A 17,994-nucleotide genomic window follows, 5' to 3' on the forward strand; every position below is an offset into this window, starting at 1 on the left:
CTAGAATCTGTAATTGTCTGTATGTCTGTGTGTCTCAAATACCTTATCGGCCAAAACTTAGTCGGCCCTAAGTGACTAAATTTTGGCTTGGTGACTAAAATTAGGGCCGACTAAAAATATCACAATTTTCTCTTTGTTACTCGAGATTTTTTAAAAGTTTTGGTGGTAATACAAGCACAACTTAGCCCATTTGAAAAAATAGTTTTATGAAACGGTTTATTTAGTTTTGACCTGTGTTCATATCTTCTTTCCATAGGTACAACCAAAGCGGACGACCGTTCAGATCTCTTGAAGATTTTCAACGCCAAAGATTCACCATACATGGTCTTCTTGTTGTCGACACGTGCTGGAGGACTGGGGTTGAATTTACAATCGGCAGATACTGTCATCATTTTCGATTCTGATTGGAATCCTCATCAGGTATAAGATCTTTAACCCTGCCCTTCGTATTTTTTAAAGGGTTTGTTCGACCTATTTGCCACGGGAAAAAAAGAAAGGCTCGACCTATTTGCAAGATGTCGACATATGATGTCGGCATAGCGACCACAGAGTTTACCATCACATTTAGCTTGAAAAATATCAGAAATATAAGTGATATGAGTTGAAAAATGTATAATTATGAAAAACGTCTTTTGAAATATATTTTAATTTTTCTACTGTGCTATTTAATGAAATCTAGTTCAAAATCGAACTTTCAATAAAATTTTAAAAGCCTCTGGCAAATAGGTCGAGATCTCTCTTGTTGGGAAATGCCGACACCGGCTAAGAAGTCGAAAATGCTCTTGTCCACATATGCCGACAACGACACGGAAAGGGTTAATTGTTAATTTCTGAGCAGCAAAGGGGTATTGGGTAATAATAGTGGCAAACCCTTTTGGTTTTCAAAGAATCTTTCCAACCACCCACTCGGACCTTATTAGGACCCCCCCCCCATAGTCTATAATTTTTTTTGAGGGGGGGGGGATAAATTTAAAGGTTCCATCCAACCCATTGGGTCGCCTCGTTTATTAAAATTTGAAAGTTTTTCAGACTCCCCTACCCGGTTATTAGGTACCTGAGAGTACCTGAGACAATTTTCCTTTTTTTCTCATAGGATTTGCAAGCTCAAGATCGAGCACATCGCATCGGTCAAACGAACGAGGTTCGCGTGTTGAGGTTGATGACCGTCAACACAGTTGAAGAACACATTTTGGCTGCCGCTAAACACAAAATGAACATCGACTCAAAGGTATTGTTAAATTTTTGTTTGTTTGTTTTAGAAAAAAATTTCGTTCGTTCCTTCTTTACTGTCTCTCGTTCTCATGATAAGTGTTTGGCAGTTTTCCCGTCTGTGAAGTATATACAGGTATATAAAGCTTGCCTTTTAAAATTCCATTTTTAATTTTCGTTCTTTCGTCCTTCTTTATTGTCTCTCATACTCATGAAAAGTGTTTGATAGTTCTTCCATCTCAGTGAAGTATATAAAGAGGCTTTTTTCGTCTCAAACTTACCATAGTTCACCATAGTTTCAAGAAAATGTGCTAATTTGTTTTTTAAAATTCCATTTTCCGTTTAATACGAAAGACCTTGCTTTGACCACTGTCAAGTGTTTCTATATCTTGTGTGGATAGCCCAGTAAGACATTCGATTGTTTTTACGGTGTCCACGGTCAGCCGGCTCGGTTATCTAAGAACTAAACGGAGCATTGAAAGGAGTGGTGGTTCGAACCCGGAATCCCTGGTTTGAATCACTGACGCCTTGACCTCTAGACTGGAGATCCATGCTATGATTTCTTATTCTATATACTGATGGCGAAATATATATCATGGTATGGGCTGAGAGTTTGAATTTCCCAGATCCTAATAAAGGTTGAAAACATAGCCAATCAAATTTTGTTGTTCTTTTACTGGTCACACTTTCTTAGAGAAAGCGCAACTTCCGAAATTAGGTTTTTATTTTAGTAAGTGAGGACAGCGCTAAATTCGAATTTCCCACTGTAATTTTTTGAGGCAGTTCTGTGCCCCACTGGTCATACCCGTCCTGTATACATCAGATTATAAAAATACAGGACGGGTCTCCTGTCTACTTGACCTCTCGACCATCGCTCGTTAATTTGAGCTGTTGTGTTTAAATGACCCTTCTCTTGTTCTTTTATGCCTTGTTAGATAGGTACTTAAGACTGAAATTTTATATTTTTAACAGCTTGACATGGTATAATTTCCTAGCTCAAAAGTTTTTAAAAAGGTGAACACTAACCTGTTTCCCCGATGGTGTCCGCTAATGAGAGGTTGTACTGAGTTTCATTTCCCACTTTTCTTGACAGGTTATCCAAGCTGGTATGTTTAACCAACATTCGACGAATGCTGAACGTAAAATGATGTTGACCCAATTGTTGGAAAGTGATTCTGTCGAAGATGAGGTTAGTTCAATTACATTGCGTTGGAACATATTCATGATATGCACCACTGCAATGACTTCACGAAAATTATGCAACTTTTCTGTTTTTGTTCCACCAAATACGTCACTTTTTCTATTGTTCTAGTTCTCAGAAGAACCTATTCATGATATGCACCATTGCAATGTCTTCCAAGCACCCAACAGCTGATTGGTTGAAAGTGACGTATTGAATGATTTTACGTCACTTACAACCAATCAGCTACTGGGTCCGTGATGTAATGTCAGAAGACATTGCAATGGTGCATATCATGAATTCATGATATGTAACTTTTAAAATTTTCCACCCAATACGTCACTTAAACAATAGAAAAAGTGACGTATTGGGTGAAAATAAAAACCAGAAAAGTTGCATATTTTCGTTAAGTCATTGCAGTGGTGCATATCATGAATTTGCTTTCGTGTTATTTTTAAGGCAATAGGTGACGCGGTTTTAATTGTTTTGACTGAGACCATAATGTTCACACGTAACCGTTCCGTTTTGCTCCGAAGCGAAATGAAGCCATTCTATTGGTTAGAAGTGACGTAAAACTTGAATTTTACCAATAGAATGGCTTCATTTCGTTTCAGAACGAAACGGAATCGTAGCGTGTGAACATGGTCTAAACAACCAGATCAGATCGTCACATTTTCCACAGCTCTTTAGAGCAGGATGTGGTGTGCGCAGAATGGATAACTTGGTAGTAAGATTAGTATGTTATCATTCTTTTTTTTTGTTCGTTACATTTTCACAGGAAGAGAGCGAGGTCCCGGATGACGAAACTGTCAATCAAATGATCGCAAGAAGTGAGGCTGAATTCGATCAGTTCCAAGTAAGTCCACTAACTAGTCTGGATCTTTCAAAAAGTCACTTGATTATTACAAGAATGGGATATCCCAAGAATCAGCGAGTTTTTCTATCCGACATATTACTCCTTTCTTGAAACATTGTAAAGATTTTTTTTTAAGCTATAGAAAGGAAGCGCGCCTTTTATGCTGACGAAGCAGAATTTTACAAAAGAATTTCTTAACATTTGTATTCGCGCAACGCAGAAGGGGAGAAAAGTTTGTTCTTTCTTTTGTTTGAAAAAATGTTGTGTAAGCAAACTTTAGGAGATATGTTTAATGATATCCTTTAAATATAATAAAATGTCAAATTGGTAAAAGCTCGAAGGGCCAAATGGTTCTGCAATCCATTTTGTTGGACATGCTGTTAACAGACTCCCACTTGTTTCATTTTGTAGGAAATTGATAAAGAAAATAAGAAGGCTGAACCAAGAGTAAGTGAAGAAGTTGTTTGGATGTTCAAAAGACATTATATGAATGTTAAGTTTGAAAGACATGACATGAATTTTACGGATGTTTAAAAGACGTCACATGGATGTAAAATGGACGTCTGAATGTTCAAAAAATGCTATTTGTTGAAATTTAGTCCAAATCATCCATTTAGGCTTTTCCAAAATCTCGAATAATAACACTGCGATGTCCTCTTTGTGAATTGAAATTTTAATCAAAAATAGCTTTTGTTATACAGTGGAGTCTCTTCAACTCGAACCCCCTTAAATCAAGTAATGTTCTGGTCCCCTCAGTTAACAATACTTTATAGATCTTACTCCATAACTCGAAAAAATTTCCTTAACTCGAACAAATATGCGTTCTTCGTTCGTAATCGATTTATGGTGTCTCCACTGTATAAATACCGAGTTTATGTATTTGCACTTTTGAGGACGGTAGAGCGACTGAAGCGATCTGGAAAAACCTGCAATTCCGCCCCGCATAATCGAGGACGGTAAAAGTGCTGATTTACCGTCGTCCTCAGTTGGTCATGATCTAGTCAAATTAGAACATTACCGTCTCCGTCGCTGAAAAACACACATACATAAACTCGCTAATAAATCAGCCTCAAAGGATCGACTAGTACTGGTAATAACATGGTTCGGAGATTGAGAGTCCCGAGGTTAAGTTCTCGATGAAATGAGAACCACCCGCAAACCACCCCTTACTTCTTTAAGCTAAATGTAATCAGCCGTGTGACTATGTAACCTTCTTTTCTCTACACAGGACCCAGAAACGGGACGACGTAAGCCCAACTTAATGCAAGAAGACGAATTACCTGCGTGGCTTTTACGTGATCCCGAAGAGGTACGTGACGTTTTTAGTTGTTGAAGATTGAAAAATTCTAACCGAACAAAAACTTTTCTTTGCCTAAGTTAAGCTCAGCACTATTATTAAAAAAAATCTTAAAATTTCGCTAATTTTAGAAAATCTTGACTCTTATAAAAAGACTGCATAAAATCATTACGAGGTGTTCGCACGGACTATATTTCTAGGGTCCATAAGTATACCAAATTATTACATTACACCAGATTATCAAATTTCATTTCTTTAGATCAGTCAAAAGGAGTTTGAGGAGGAAGAAGAGAAGTATTACGGCGCCAACGCAAAACGCCAACGTAAAGACGTAGATTACAGTGATAGCCTGACAGAAAAACAATGGCTCAAGGTGAGAAAATCTTTGCTTAAAACACTTTAAGACACCCTTTTTCTATACACTGTACAAAGTAATTGGTCTGGCCTGGTGACCCTTCAAATCCCTACCGCGATTTTGTAGCTTTTAATTCCGATTTTTTCCGCCGATTTGAAACCCGAACGGTTTCTAGAACCGAACATCGCTTATGGCTAGCCCTAAGCAATATTAGTTATTATTGTTCCGACCGGAATTCTCGTGTGATTTGATTCCGTTTTATTGTAGTAAGACAAAATAAGTACTCACAATATGATGGCCTGACAGAAAAACAATGACTCTTTCCTTAAAACATTACCGAGTTTATGTATCGGAGGATATCGAGGGCGACGGTAAGTGAAATCGATACAAAACAAAGTCGATAGTTGATGTACGGCTCTATGTCGCCTTTGCTCACCTAAATAGACGACGGTATCTTGGTGTTTTTACCGTCGTCGAGCAAAGTGGACGGCGATTTCGGCCCCATGTCAGCTTTGCTTTATACCGTCCCCCTCGATTTATCTCGAGTACATAAACTCGCTAGTACTTATTTCTACACACTGTACGAAGTTATTTCTTCTCGGATGGATTTCCGTCCTAGCTCAAAAAGGTCTTAATTCATTATGGAATGCGACTTTCACAATTTTCTCGACAATCCTACTTTCTTCCTGACGGACACAATTTGGGGTCTCCCCTTTATTTATTATCTCGAATGACGTCACAGAGGGTAATCTGGAATTTTGGATGGTTCTCTATGGAAAATGACGTCATTTTTCTTCGTGACGCATTTCACGAATAATATTCTTTATATCTTATCGGTAGAATATTCTTCGATTGAAAATTCGTTGGCAAGAATTAATCGTCGGTCAAAAATAATCATCGGCATAAAAAGGTCGCGGTTATAAAAATTTGCCGGTAAAATATTTCGTTTTCTAACGTGTTTCTACTTTCTATCATTTCATCCAGGCACTTGAAGATGGAACCCTTGAGGATATTGAGGATGACATGCCACAACCAGCCGGTAGCAGTAAGAAGAAGAAGAGACGCCGCGATGACGAAGATGATGTCGATATCGGACCTAATGGAAAGCCTCTTAAGGTAATATTTACCAATCAGATCGCTTTATTTTCGGTTTTCAGCCAATTAGGTTCTTTTATTTTGGCGCGCACATGTAGTATTTGCAAGTAAAGGATTCTAAGGATACGATAACATCAATGCTTGAACCAATGGAAATCCTCTTAATGTTGACAAATCAGATTTTGGCGCTCAGATGGATAAGTTTATTCAGGGAAGGAAATCGAAGGAAGAAATCGCATAGGGTCCACCCCCCCCCCTAGAAATTTGGGGGTACCTAAAAAAGTGTTAAAAAGCCAGGTATTTAGAAGTATTCTTAAAATCAGGGTGTACCTGATATTTTTGGGGGTACCTGATATTTTTGGGGTACCTGATATTTTTGGGGGTACCTGATATTTTTGGGGGTACCTGCATTTTCAACTTGGTCTGTCTTTCCCCCAAAAAGGGGGTAACTCAAAGTTGGGGGGGGGGTAGCTACTTTCGAAATTCTAAAAATTTTGGGGTACCTGAACCCTTGAGTATCCTATGAATCGACAAGAGTAGACTTTCTTAACAGTTTATCCATATGTTGTATTGGGTGTATGGCACGCTGCCTAAAAAAAATAATATTTGAATTCAACCAAGGAACTTAACCGAGACATTAACTTGGATTCTTTGGGGTGATGACGTTTTACGTTATTTGACGATTGCTTCTAGGGGAAGATCATATTTAGTGTATCTTACGGACTACAAAAATAACGGGAAATTTTTATCCTAACTTTACAATTAAAGGCCCTTATCCTGAGTACCCTGGATTAATAATTGAGCCTTCTCTATTCTTGAGTGTCCTTGTTTACAAAAAAGTGTTTACAATTGAGACTTCCACTTTCACACCTGTACTGAAATTGAGTCCAGTTCTTTAGCACGTAACAGTCATTAGTTCCATTTATACTGAGACAGAAAAATCGTAGTTTGTAAAATGTGATCTGCGGAGGAGATCCTTTTTATTGAAACATGAAAGTACACTCCGCCACAATTCTCATTTTCTAAATTGCTAGAACTAATAGTAAATCTGTCATAATTTGTAAACTGTGTAATATGTATGATATTGAAACTTATCCAGACTAATCATGCCTTTTATCTTTCGTTTTTGACAACAGAAGGGAAGAAAAGGCCGCCCACCCGTCGTGAAGTTTGATCCGATTGCACCTGAACTGAAGAAGAAGATGAAGAAATTGATCAGCGCTGTCTGCCAATATCGAAATGAGTGAGTACCACTGACCTTTATATATCCCTTGATCAAGCCATATCAGCCATCTTTGATCGAAATTTTTTTTTGAATTGGTACCCGCAAAGAAGCCATTGCAGTGTTAGAAATTAACGTCTAACGGCGCTACAACATTAAAAGTATTCTAGGGGAATTGGTAGCCTAGCGGCACCTACCTAGCGCTCTCGATGCATTTACACCGCTATCGAGTAGTGCCGCCATTAGGGTACCACTTTCCAAAAAACTCCGTTCAAAGGTTTTGCCTGGCCAGGATTGAGAAACTTGGTCCAGGGGGTATATAAAGGTACCCTGTATTCTTATCAATCTCAGTTACAGTTGACGCTCTCTAATTCGATCTTCAAGGGACCAAAAAAGTTTTTTTTCGAATTAGAGAAACATTTGGATAATGGAGAGTACTTTGTATGACTTTCCAATTGAGGGGGCCAATCTTTCATTTCCATTTACAAAAATACACGTTGTTTTTTTATAAGAACATCCAAAATTTCCGATTTCTTAACATTTTCTATTTTCTCCATTTTTAATGTATTTTTGTCCGTTTTCCTAAGAAATTGGTGTTTTCAAGTCTGCGAAGCCTTAAAATATTCTTAACTTGTTTTTAAAATCTTGGCCATCGAAGCCTTATGTTCTTATACAGTTTGCTCTTATTAAAAACAACGTGTATTCGATAATGCAAGAGGTTCCAATTTGAGAGACTTTACTATAATTCCATACTTTCTCTTTCACCAGCGATGAACGCCTACTGATGGAACCCTTCATGGTGCTTCCAACGCGTAAAGAACTACCCGACTATTACCAAGTTATCAAAGCTCCCATGGACATGAGGAAAATCAAGGTTTGTTTAAAATTATATTGAATTGTCTTGAATATTTATTTCTTTGAGAAAACCTCATTGGAATCTCTCCGTTTTTTATGCAACTTAGACCATGTTCACACGTAACAGTTCCATTACGCTCCGAAATGAAATGAAGCCATTCTATTGGTTAATTTCAAGTTCTACTTCACTTCTAACCAATAGAATGGCTTCATTTTGTTCCGGAGTGAAACGGAACCGTTATGTGTGAACATGGTCTTAGATTTTTCCGGTAAGATCAAAATGGTGAATTAGGCTTCTGCTCATCATCCTCTAGTAAGGAGGTCTGCGTTACAGACTAATGTAAAATCAACTCTGGTCTTCGCGCCCGTCGTCACTTGTGGGTCGTTTGAATCATATTTTATCTTAAAAAAGATTGGGTAGAGTCAATATTTTACGTGGATAGCCAACGTGGGGGATCCACGGTCAGCCCACTCAGCTATCTTTGAACTGTAGTACCGCAAAAAGACGCAAAATTCATACCATACTCCAATCAATACTCCAAGCATGAAAATTATCTTCCGCAAAAATGAGTTCCTAAAAACTCGTTTCACATTCAAAAGATAGATAGAGTCGATATTTTATCATGGATAGCCCAGTCATCTAGGACTTTTAAAGGCAGTCTTTCGGGTTTTCACGTGGGATCCACGGCCAGCCCACTCGGCTATATCTATGAACTGGACGGAACAATGGGAGGAGCGGGGAACCCCTGTTTTGAGGAACTGACGTCTTGTGCTCCATTTAGCCATGTTTACTATAGAAAGACGACTCAAGTTATCTTGCTAATCTGTTTTGTCGAGGGAAGGTAAAAACTTACATCTTAATCACGACAGGGATATGTTCTTCTCTTTCCCAGTCTATTATCAAATATTGAAAAAAATTTTCTCGCAATCTGTGCCTTTTATACCCATTAAAACCTTTTTTTAAGTATATTACCAACATACCCTAAAGTAATAAAGGAAATATTTCTCTCCGAAAACTGTGTGTACGTGGTCAAAATACCTACACGTACGGGTACTTCATACGTATTAAGGACAAGACTTTTCCCTAGCAGCAACAATAGGGCAAGAATCTGAAAGAGGTCTTTTATAAGTGCAAAAACAAACATTGCATAGGACTTTACGTTATGTAATATTTGTATTGGCAGTTTTAGCCAGCACTAAACTCTTATTTGCTGACTGAAAAGATAACGCGAAGTTTTTTCAAAATATAAAAAACACCCGCGGCGGGGGTGGGGGGGTACAGGCTTAGGTAGTTTGGCCGTCATTTTGTCTTCATCATCGGGTTGCTGATGAAGTCGATTTACTTTAGCTTTTTTCCCCACCGGCTATCATGATTTTCCTAAACTGAGGCGAGGCCAAATTGATTTATGATCTTTATTGTTCTTTTTTATTGTTTATGTTCATTTCGTCATGGATGTTCTTAACTTTTTTTGTGAAAAATATTCTTAAAATAATCTTACGGTATTCTTAGGCTAGGATCCAAATTCAACCTAGATTTAACCTGATATTTACATACCTGAAGCAAAAGATGGCATATTTTTGAAAGGTTTGAACTTACTGTAGGATAATTGGCAATTTGCAGTAAAAAAAATTCTAAAAATGGCATGCTTAGGTTCAGTTTGTGTATTAAGACTTTCGACAATAAGAGAGACTCGACTATAGAATGGGCTCTTACAGAAAATGTTCATACATGCGGGTGGAGGATATAGTGTCCGGGGGGGGGGTAGTGAAAATCTACAAAATTTGCCTTGTCCGGGGGGTAAACTTGCTCTGTTTGGGGGTAATTTTGCTCTGTTTGAGGATAATTTTGAATGTCCAGGGGGTCAGTTAATGCTTGTCCAAGGGGTCAGTTAATGCTTGTCCAAGGGGTCAAAAGTCACAATGTCCGGGTGGTCAAAAGTCACAATGTCCGGATGGTAAATTTCCATAAAATGTTATATCCTCCAGCCCCAAAATTCAAATCTTTTCTGGAAAAGCCCAATTGCCGAATTGATTTGGAAGCATGGAATATTCATGAGAAAATCGATCAATTTCCAATCACCTTACAAAACAATACGCAAACCGTTAAGAAACCGCAAAGCAATCTCTCAAAATAAACAAGCTCTAGTGATATAAATAACTTTTACCTTCTTAAAATATACACGTACAGCCCTTTGTCAAAAAAGTCACACAATAGACTCAAATTCCAAATTCACCTTTTTATGAAATTGCTTAAGATTTGTCTGTCTTGTCCAAAAACATACACGTTTATTTTGTAAGAACCTAAAATATAATATAAAACATTATATGTGTGATATGGTGCAGGTCTATAAACATCTTTCCTTTTACGACAAAGATACTATACCTTCAAAACTAATCAGCCGTACACGTCCTAAACGAAAATATTCCAAAGGGCTTTTACCAAACTTTGCTAATGACGGCTTCAGTGGACCCCAAACGAAGTCGTTTTACTATAGATGTGTGCCAACGTGGAATTAAACTACTAAGAGAAGTTGTATCTGCACAATCGATTAAGTCGTTTAAAGAGAAACTGAATGATGCATGGAAAAACCACCCACAAAAATTTGTTACAAGAGGAATGTGAAAGAAGATCGGTTAGAGGCCCACCGTGAGCCTAGCTTGTAAATCTGTATAATAATAGTTATTATTATTTTATTAGCCTAAGATACTCCCAGGATGTTTGAAATTTTTTTCACCTTTTAGCCTGGCGCTCTCTAACTCGACGTTTTACTATTCAATACGCTCCCTTATTCGATAATACTGAACGTCACCGTCAACAAGAAACTCTCATAAACGACGCTCTACTATTTATACGCTCCCTTATTCGATGAAAATCCAATTCCCTTTGAAAATCGAATCAGAGAACGTTTACTATACTCTTATAAAAAACATGTATAGTTCATATCTTTTCTTTGTTCCTACTCTGCCTGATTATACTCTGTTTATTTACCCCTTCTTTTTGGCCCAAACTATTTTTAATCTTTATAATCTTATTGTATCTTCCTGGCTCGTTCCAAACAAGGCAAAGGGCCAGTCAGTGATATGCTTTGGACTTGGCTAGGCTCTTTTAGATGGCCCCTATATATAAAGGACTCAGGGAATTAAGCACCATATCTCAGTTGATATTATCGAGTTTATGTATTTGCACTTTAAAGGGCGGCGGAGTCATCGAGTTGAATAGATTTCAACTTTTTTCAACCGTTACATCAGATCGCGCCAATGGAATTGCTTCATTTTTCTTTTAACCAATAGCGTGGAAACTTTGTTCGAAAAATTGCGATCGCAGCGCGCGCAAGTGGAGACCGACCTTAAGATTAAAATGGAATCGTTTAGACTAGAGTTCTCTATGAACCTAAATAAACGAACCTCTTTCAAAATGTAGATTGAATCTAATAGAAATAGAATACCTGAATTTTCTTTATATTAAAATTGCATTAACGAACTAAAAATATCGGGTCCAAGTTGGGTTTAAAGTCGCAGTGAATAATTGAAGAGTTTATTTTAAACCCTTTCAACTTTTTTTTATCTTTCTAAATAATTAAAATACCTAGAGTGTGGATCACATTGAACAAAATTCATGACACACTGTATTTTTTTCTTCATTTTTGATTAATTTTTTTTCCATCGAGTTGGGATGATAATCTGGCATGGATTTAACTGCGTTGAATTTTTGCGTTTTATTTTTTTCAATACACAGGCTGCAAAATTAAAGTGATATTTATTTCTAAGTAGTAAGATTTTGATGGTTCTAATTCACTGATGATTCTAATTCAATGCCGAAAGTGAGTGACACTACAGAAAGTGAGTGACACTACAGAAAGTGAGTGACACTCCAGAAAGTGAGTGACTCTACGTCATTTTCCCTATCGGAAACACCCGAAAACACTGGAATTTGACCAATGAATGTTACTAAAATTGCAACACATGGGTTCAAATTCAACACCTCCAGCACTACCTAAAGTGAGTGACACTACAGAATAAGTTCTAAGTGGTAAATAATTTTCTATAAAGGCCTTTTAGTCTAATCTTTCATAATTCATAAAAACTGAGTACATTGTTGACAATAACAACATGTAAAAGATTTGATATATAGGTAATTTTATCAGCAACAAGAAACATGTGCGAAATAGCAACAATTCTAACTAAAAAAATAACCTTAATAAGTCTTATTTTTAATTGTAAAAGATGAATTTGGAAACGTCTTCAAGGCATTTGATTGAAGATTCTTAAGCATTTATTAAGCTTGGACATTTTTTTGAGGTAAGCAACACTGATGCAAGTGTAAAAATCGGGTCAGGTATAAACAACTCGAGGTGTTAAAATAAAATGCCTGATTTCTAAGCAAAACAAAATGAAATTTCTCAAATGGAAGAACAAACGAACATTAAATTTTGATGTTGAAAACGTTACTTTGATAAAGACAAGAAGAATTTTTATCATAACTCAACGACCCAGTGGACAACATTTGAAGTCCAAAGAAAATTCGTGAAGTAGGCTCGGAGGAGTACCCAGAGTCAATTATATTACTATTGTCCTAGCCACTGGAAACAAAGTGTTCGTAGAAGATGGTTTTTTGAACTTCACGAAAGTTGTTAATGAAAGGGAATAAAAGATATGTAAATATTTAGGATTTTAGAATTGTTTAAATGAATGTAAAGATGCTCATTATTATACATACGAATGTATTTAATTTAATTTCTCAATAAATGAAAGAGTAAAGAATCTTATTGCGAGACTGTATGTTTTATGCTAGAACTAGTTGAAACTCAAAACTATAATCCAAAAACCCTATGTGACACTACTTTGAGCTAAATTCGTAGAGACAATAAAAAAAAATAAGAAAACAAAAATAATTATTGCTTGATGGTAATATATTTCTAGCTTACAAAAACAATGTTATCATTTACAAGGATCAAATCTCATTCTTTCATTGCATCATTTGGAATTTGTCGATTAATTAGAAAGCGACGTTTTTCAACAGCGAAATCCAATGCTTCTTCAAAGTCCATATCTTCCTCATCTCTAACCCTTTCTAAAGTTTCCATCACAGATTTATGTGTTTTATCCTTTTTCATTGCTCGAAGAAAAAGGATCTTGTATTTATAAATCTCATGAATTGATAAGTCATTCTCTTGACATTCGTTCAACATGCTCTCCCAAATATTAAATGTTTCTTCAACACCTTGAGATTCTTCACTATCACTGGACATGGACTCGCTGTCTGTAAAGTCCTCATCAGACTCTTCATCTTCATCTTCTTCTTCAGATTCTTCAGGGTGGGCCTTTGCAACATGTCGATTGTAATTGCTTTTATTGGAAAAGGTCTTTTCGCAATCTTCACATTCATACATCGTGTTTCTCCCGTTGATTTTAAACTCATTTAAAGAAGTAGCGCCTTTGCTTACGAATTTATATGCAAAACACAAGAGTAATCCGATATCGGGTTTCTCTTTAGGATCCTGGTTTCTCTCTAAGATCTTTGTTTCTTCCAGATTACCTAGATTTTATTGGTCCACGTTCGTTTCTTGGTCCGGGACTAGCTTGAGAAATCTAGTCTTACTTGATCCTCTTTTGGGACTCGGTAGTCCTATACCTAGTCCTTGTTAGTCCTTTTTTTAGACCAACCAATTCTTATTGGTGGCTGCAAGTAATCCTTTTTGTGTCAACATATAGTCCTTTTTAGACTTCTATTGCGACTACCCGATTCCTGTTTCGGACTACTTAGTTTTGATAAATCCTTTTCGGAATTGGCTAATTCCTGTTTTGGATACCCAATTTAAGCTTCAGGAGTATCTAATCCTCTTTTGTATCTACATAGTCCTAGTTTAATTATCCTTAGGATTACCAGGAATACCTAATCCTTCTTTGAAACTAACCAATCCTTATTTGGGATTGTCTAATCTAATCTTTGGGACTAACTAATCCTCATTTGGGATTGCCTAATCCCTCTTTGGGACTAACTAATCCTAATTTGGGATTACCTAATCTCTCTTTGGCACCAACTAATCCTCATTTGAGATTACCTGATCCCTCTTTGGGATCAACTAATCCTCATTTGGGATTACCTAATCCCTCTTTGTGATCAACTAATCCTCATTTGGGGACTAGCTAGAGAATCTAGTCTTACACGATCCTCTTTTTGGGACTGAGTAGTTCTGTACCTAGTCCTTGTTAGTCCCTTTTTTGAGACCAACCAACTCTTGTTGATGGCTGCGTAGTACTATTTGTGTCAACATAGTTCCTTTTCGGAATTGGCTAATTCATGTTTTGGATACCCAATTTAAGCTTCAAGAGTACCTAATCCTCTTTTGTGTCTACATAGTCCTAATTGTCCTTAGGATTACCGGGATTACCCAATCTTTCTTTGGGACTAACTAATCCTCATTTGGGATTATCTAATCCCTCTTTGGCGCTAACTTATCTATGTTTGGGACTGCGTGATTATAGTTAATCCCTCTTTTAGGTTTACTTTAATCACTAGTTGGATTCTTTCTTCCAATTCACATCAAAGGCTTACGTATGGTATGTTGTTGTTGTTTTCTTTTTTGTTTTTTGTGTTTACTCGTACGCGTGCGTTTTTGTTTGGGTGTGGATTTTATTATTTTGTTAGTTACACCCGTAAGTCCCGCCAAAGGCGGGGCTTACGCCCCGGGCCCCGTCAGAAGTGCAGTGAAGATTAACTTTAGGGATGCTATAAATTCAATCAACTATTACTTTGTGATAAACACATTTGAAGCTAATACGTTTACAGTAAAAGTCGTAACGACTACTAAGAAATTAAAATACGATTTAAACAATGGATGTTTTATCAAAGTGTAGATAGACCTTAAACTTGTTAAGATTTTCCTTTTTGTTAGTATTGGTTTTTACTTTACGTGCTCATTTGCTAAAATCTCTTTTTAGTTGTTGAAATTGATACTAGTTGAAAAAAATTCTGTCTTCAAATTACCCCCGTCCTCTTATTCCTTCCCCCTGCTTTTTAGAATTTAGAAAATTTTCCTATCCCCTGTTTATTCGGACCCCCCCCGTCTATTCAGGAGACAAGAGTAGCTGTTCAGGAGGTGCAGAGAAAGCTTTTTTTTTGACCGAAATCTTATGAAATACAGAAATTATATTTTCGATAAAGAGTTTGATAGAATAGTATGGTTGTTCACCAAGCATCAGGAAGATCTTTTGAAAGCGTTGAAATCCTACTTTCTAACCGTAGAATATGTAAATTGGATTGCACACCGATTTTAATGAAATGTTTGATAAATCGAAAAACAATCTGCAAAGGTGTTTATAACAAAGTGATGACCTAAACGTCAAAGTTGATTGGATTTATAGCATCCCTAAAGTTAACCTTCACTGCACTTCTGACGGGGCCCGGGGCGTAAGCCCCGCCTTTGGCGGGACTTACGGGTGTAACTAACAAAATAATAAAATCCCACTCCAAACAAAAACGCACGCGTACGAGTAAAAAAAAAAAAAAAAAAAAACAACAACAACATACCATACGTAAGCCTTTGATGTGAATTGGAAGAAAGAATCCAACTAGTGATTAAAGTAAACCTAAAAGAGGGATTAACTATAATCACGCAGTCCCAAACATAGATAAGTTAGCGCCAAAGAGGGATTAGATAATCCCAAATGAGGATTAGTTAGTCCCAAAGAAAGATTAGGTAATCCCGGTAATCCTAAGGACAATTAGGACTATGTAGAAACAAAAGAGGATTAGGTACTCTTGAAGCTTAAATTGGGTATCCAAAACATGAATTAGCCAATTCCGAAAAGGAACTATGTTGACACAAATAGTACTTCGCAGCCATCAACAAGAATTGGTTGGTCTCAAAAAAGGGACTAACAAGGACTAGGTACATAACTACTTAGTCCCAAAAAGAGGATCGTGTAAGACTAGATTCTCAAGCTAGTCCCCAAATGAGGATTAGTTGATCCCAAAGAGGGATTAGGTAATCCCAAATGAGGATTAGTTGATCCCAAAGAGGGATCAGGTAATCTCAAATGAGGATTAGTTGGTGCCAAAGAGAGATTAGGTAATCCCAAATTAGGATTAGTTAGTCCCAAAGAGGGATTAGGAAATCCCAAATGAGGATTAGTTAGTCCCAAAGATTAGATTAGACAATCCCAAATAAGGATTGGTTAGTTTTAAAGAAGGATTAGGTATTCCTGGTAATCCTAAGGATAATTAAACTAGGACTATGTAGATACAAAAGAGGATTAAATACTCCTGAAGCTTAAATTGGGTATCCAAAACAGGAATTAGCCAATTCCGAAAAGGATTTATCAAAACTAAGTAGTCCGAAACAGGAATCGGGTAGTCGCAATAGAAGTCTAAAAAGACTATATGTTGACACAAAAAAGGATTACTTTGCAGCCACCAATAAGAATTGGTTGGTCTAAAAAAAGGACTAACAAGGACTAGGTATAGGACTACCGAGTCCCAAAAGAGGATCAAGTAAGACTAGATTTCTCAAGCTAGTCCCGGACCAAGAAACGAACGTGGACCAATAAATCTTAGAGAGAAACCAGGATCCTAAAGAGAAACCCGATATCGGATTACTCTTGTGTTTTGCATATAAATTCGTAAGCAAAGGCGCTACTTCTTTAAATGAGTTTAAAATCAACGGGAGAAACACGATGTATGAATGTGAAGATTGCGAAAAGACCTTTTCCAATAAAAGCAATTACAATCGACATGTTGCAAAGGCCCACCCTGAAGAATCTGAAGAAGAAGATGAAGATGAAGAGTCTGGTGAGGACTTTACAGACAGCCCACAGTCCATGTCCAGTGATAGTGAAGAATCTCAAGGTGTTGAAGAAACATTTAATATTTGGGAGAGCATGTTGAACGAATGTCATGAGACTGACTTATCAATTCATGAGATTTATAAATACAAGATCCTTTTTCTTCGAGCAATGAAAAAGGATAAAACACATAAGTCTGTGATGGAAACTTTAGAAAGGGTTAGAGATGAGGAAGATATGGACTTTGAAGAAGCATTGGATTTCGCTGTTGAAAAACGTCGCTTTCTAATTAATCGACAAATTCCAAATGATGCAATGAAAGAATGAGATTTGATCCTTGTAAATGATAACATTGTTTTTGTAAGCTAGAAATATATTACCATCAAGCAATAATTATTTTTGTTTTCTTATTTCTTTTTTATTGTCTCTACGAATTTAGCTCAAAGTAGTGTCACATAGGGTTTTTGGATTATAGTTTTGAGTTTCAACTAGTTCTAGCATAAAACATACAGTCTCGCAATAAGATTCTTTACTCTTCATTTATTGAGAAATTAAATTAAATACATTCGTATGTATAATAATGAGCATCTTTACATTCATTTAAACAATTCTAAAATCCTAAATATTTACATATCTTTTATTCCCTTTCATTAACAACTTTCGTGAAGTTCAAAAAACCATCTTCTACGAACACTTTGTTTCCAGTGGCTAGGACAATAGTAATATAATTGACTCTGGGTACTCCTCCGAGCCTCCTTCACGAATTTTCTTTGGACTTCAAATGTTGTCCACTGGGTCGTTGAGTTATGATAAAAAATTCTTCCTTGTCTTTATCAAAGTAACGCTTTCAACATCAAAATTTAATGTTCGTTTGTTCTTCCATTTTGAGAATTTCATTTTGATTTGCTTAGAAATCAGGCAATTTTATTTTAACACCTCGAGTTGTTTATACCTGACCCGATTTTTACACTTGCATCAGTGTTGCTTACCTCAAAAAATGTCCAAGCTTAATAAACGCTTAAAGAATCTTCAATCAAATGCCTTGAAGACGTTTCCAAATTCATCTTTTACAATTAAAATTAAGACTTATTAAGGTAATTTTTTTAGTTAGAATTGTTGCTATTTCGCACATGTTTCTTGT

General features: G+C 36.6%; 1 protein-coding gene across 1 annotated transcript in view; it reads left to right on the forward strand.

The window, feature by feature from the left end:
* The window catches only part of LOC136819689 (probable global transcription activator SNF2L2), an 81,876-nt gene that overhangs the window by 50,114 nt on the left and 13,768 nt on the right, over positions 1 to 17,994 (forward strand). The window contains exons 23-32 of the mRNA XM_067075929.1: positions 257 to 420; positions 1,094 to 1,228; positions 2,303 to 2,398; positions 3,168 to 3,245; positions 3,657 to 3,692; positions 4,474 to 4,554; positions 4,802 to 4,915; positions 5,882 to 6,013; positions 7,129 to 7,235; positions 7,983 to 8,088. Coding sequence (XP_066932030.1) covers positions 257 to 420; positions 1,094 to 1,228; positions 2,303 to 2,398; positions 3,168 to 3,245; positions 3,657 to 3,692; positions 4,474 to 4,554; positions 4,802 to 4,915; positions 5,882 to 6,013; positions 7,129 to 7,235; positions 7,983 to 8,088 — 1,049 coding nt within the window. The remainder of the gene's footprint in view (positions 1 to 256; positions 421 to 1,093; positions 1,229 to 2,302; positions 2,399 to 3,167; positions 3,246 to 3,656; positions 3,693 to 4,473; positions 4,555 to 4,801; positions 4,916 to 5,881; positions 6,014 to 7,128; positions 7,236 to 7,982; positions 8,089 to 17,994) is intronic.

The sequence above is a fragment of the Clytia hemisphaerica genome, unplaced genomic scaffold (genome assembly GCF_902728285.1).
Source record: "Clytia hemisphaerica strain Z4C2 unplaced genomic scaffold, Clytia hemisphaerica genome assembly, whole genome shotgun sequence".
Classification (NCBI taxonomy): domain Eukaryota; kingdom Metazoa; phylum Cnidaria; class Hydrozoa; order Leptothecata; family Clytiidae; genus Clytia; species Clytia hemisphaerica.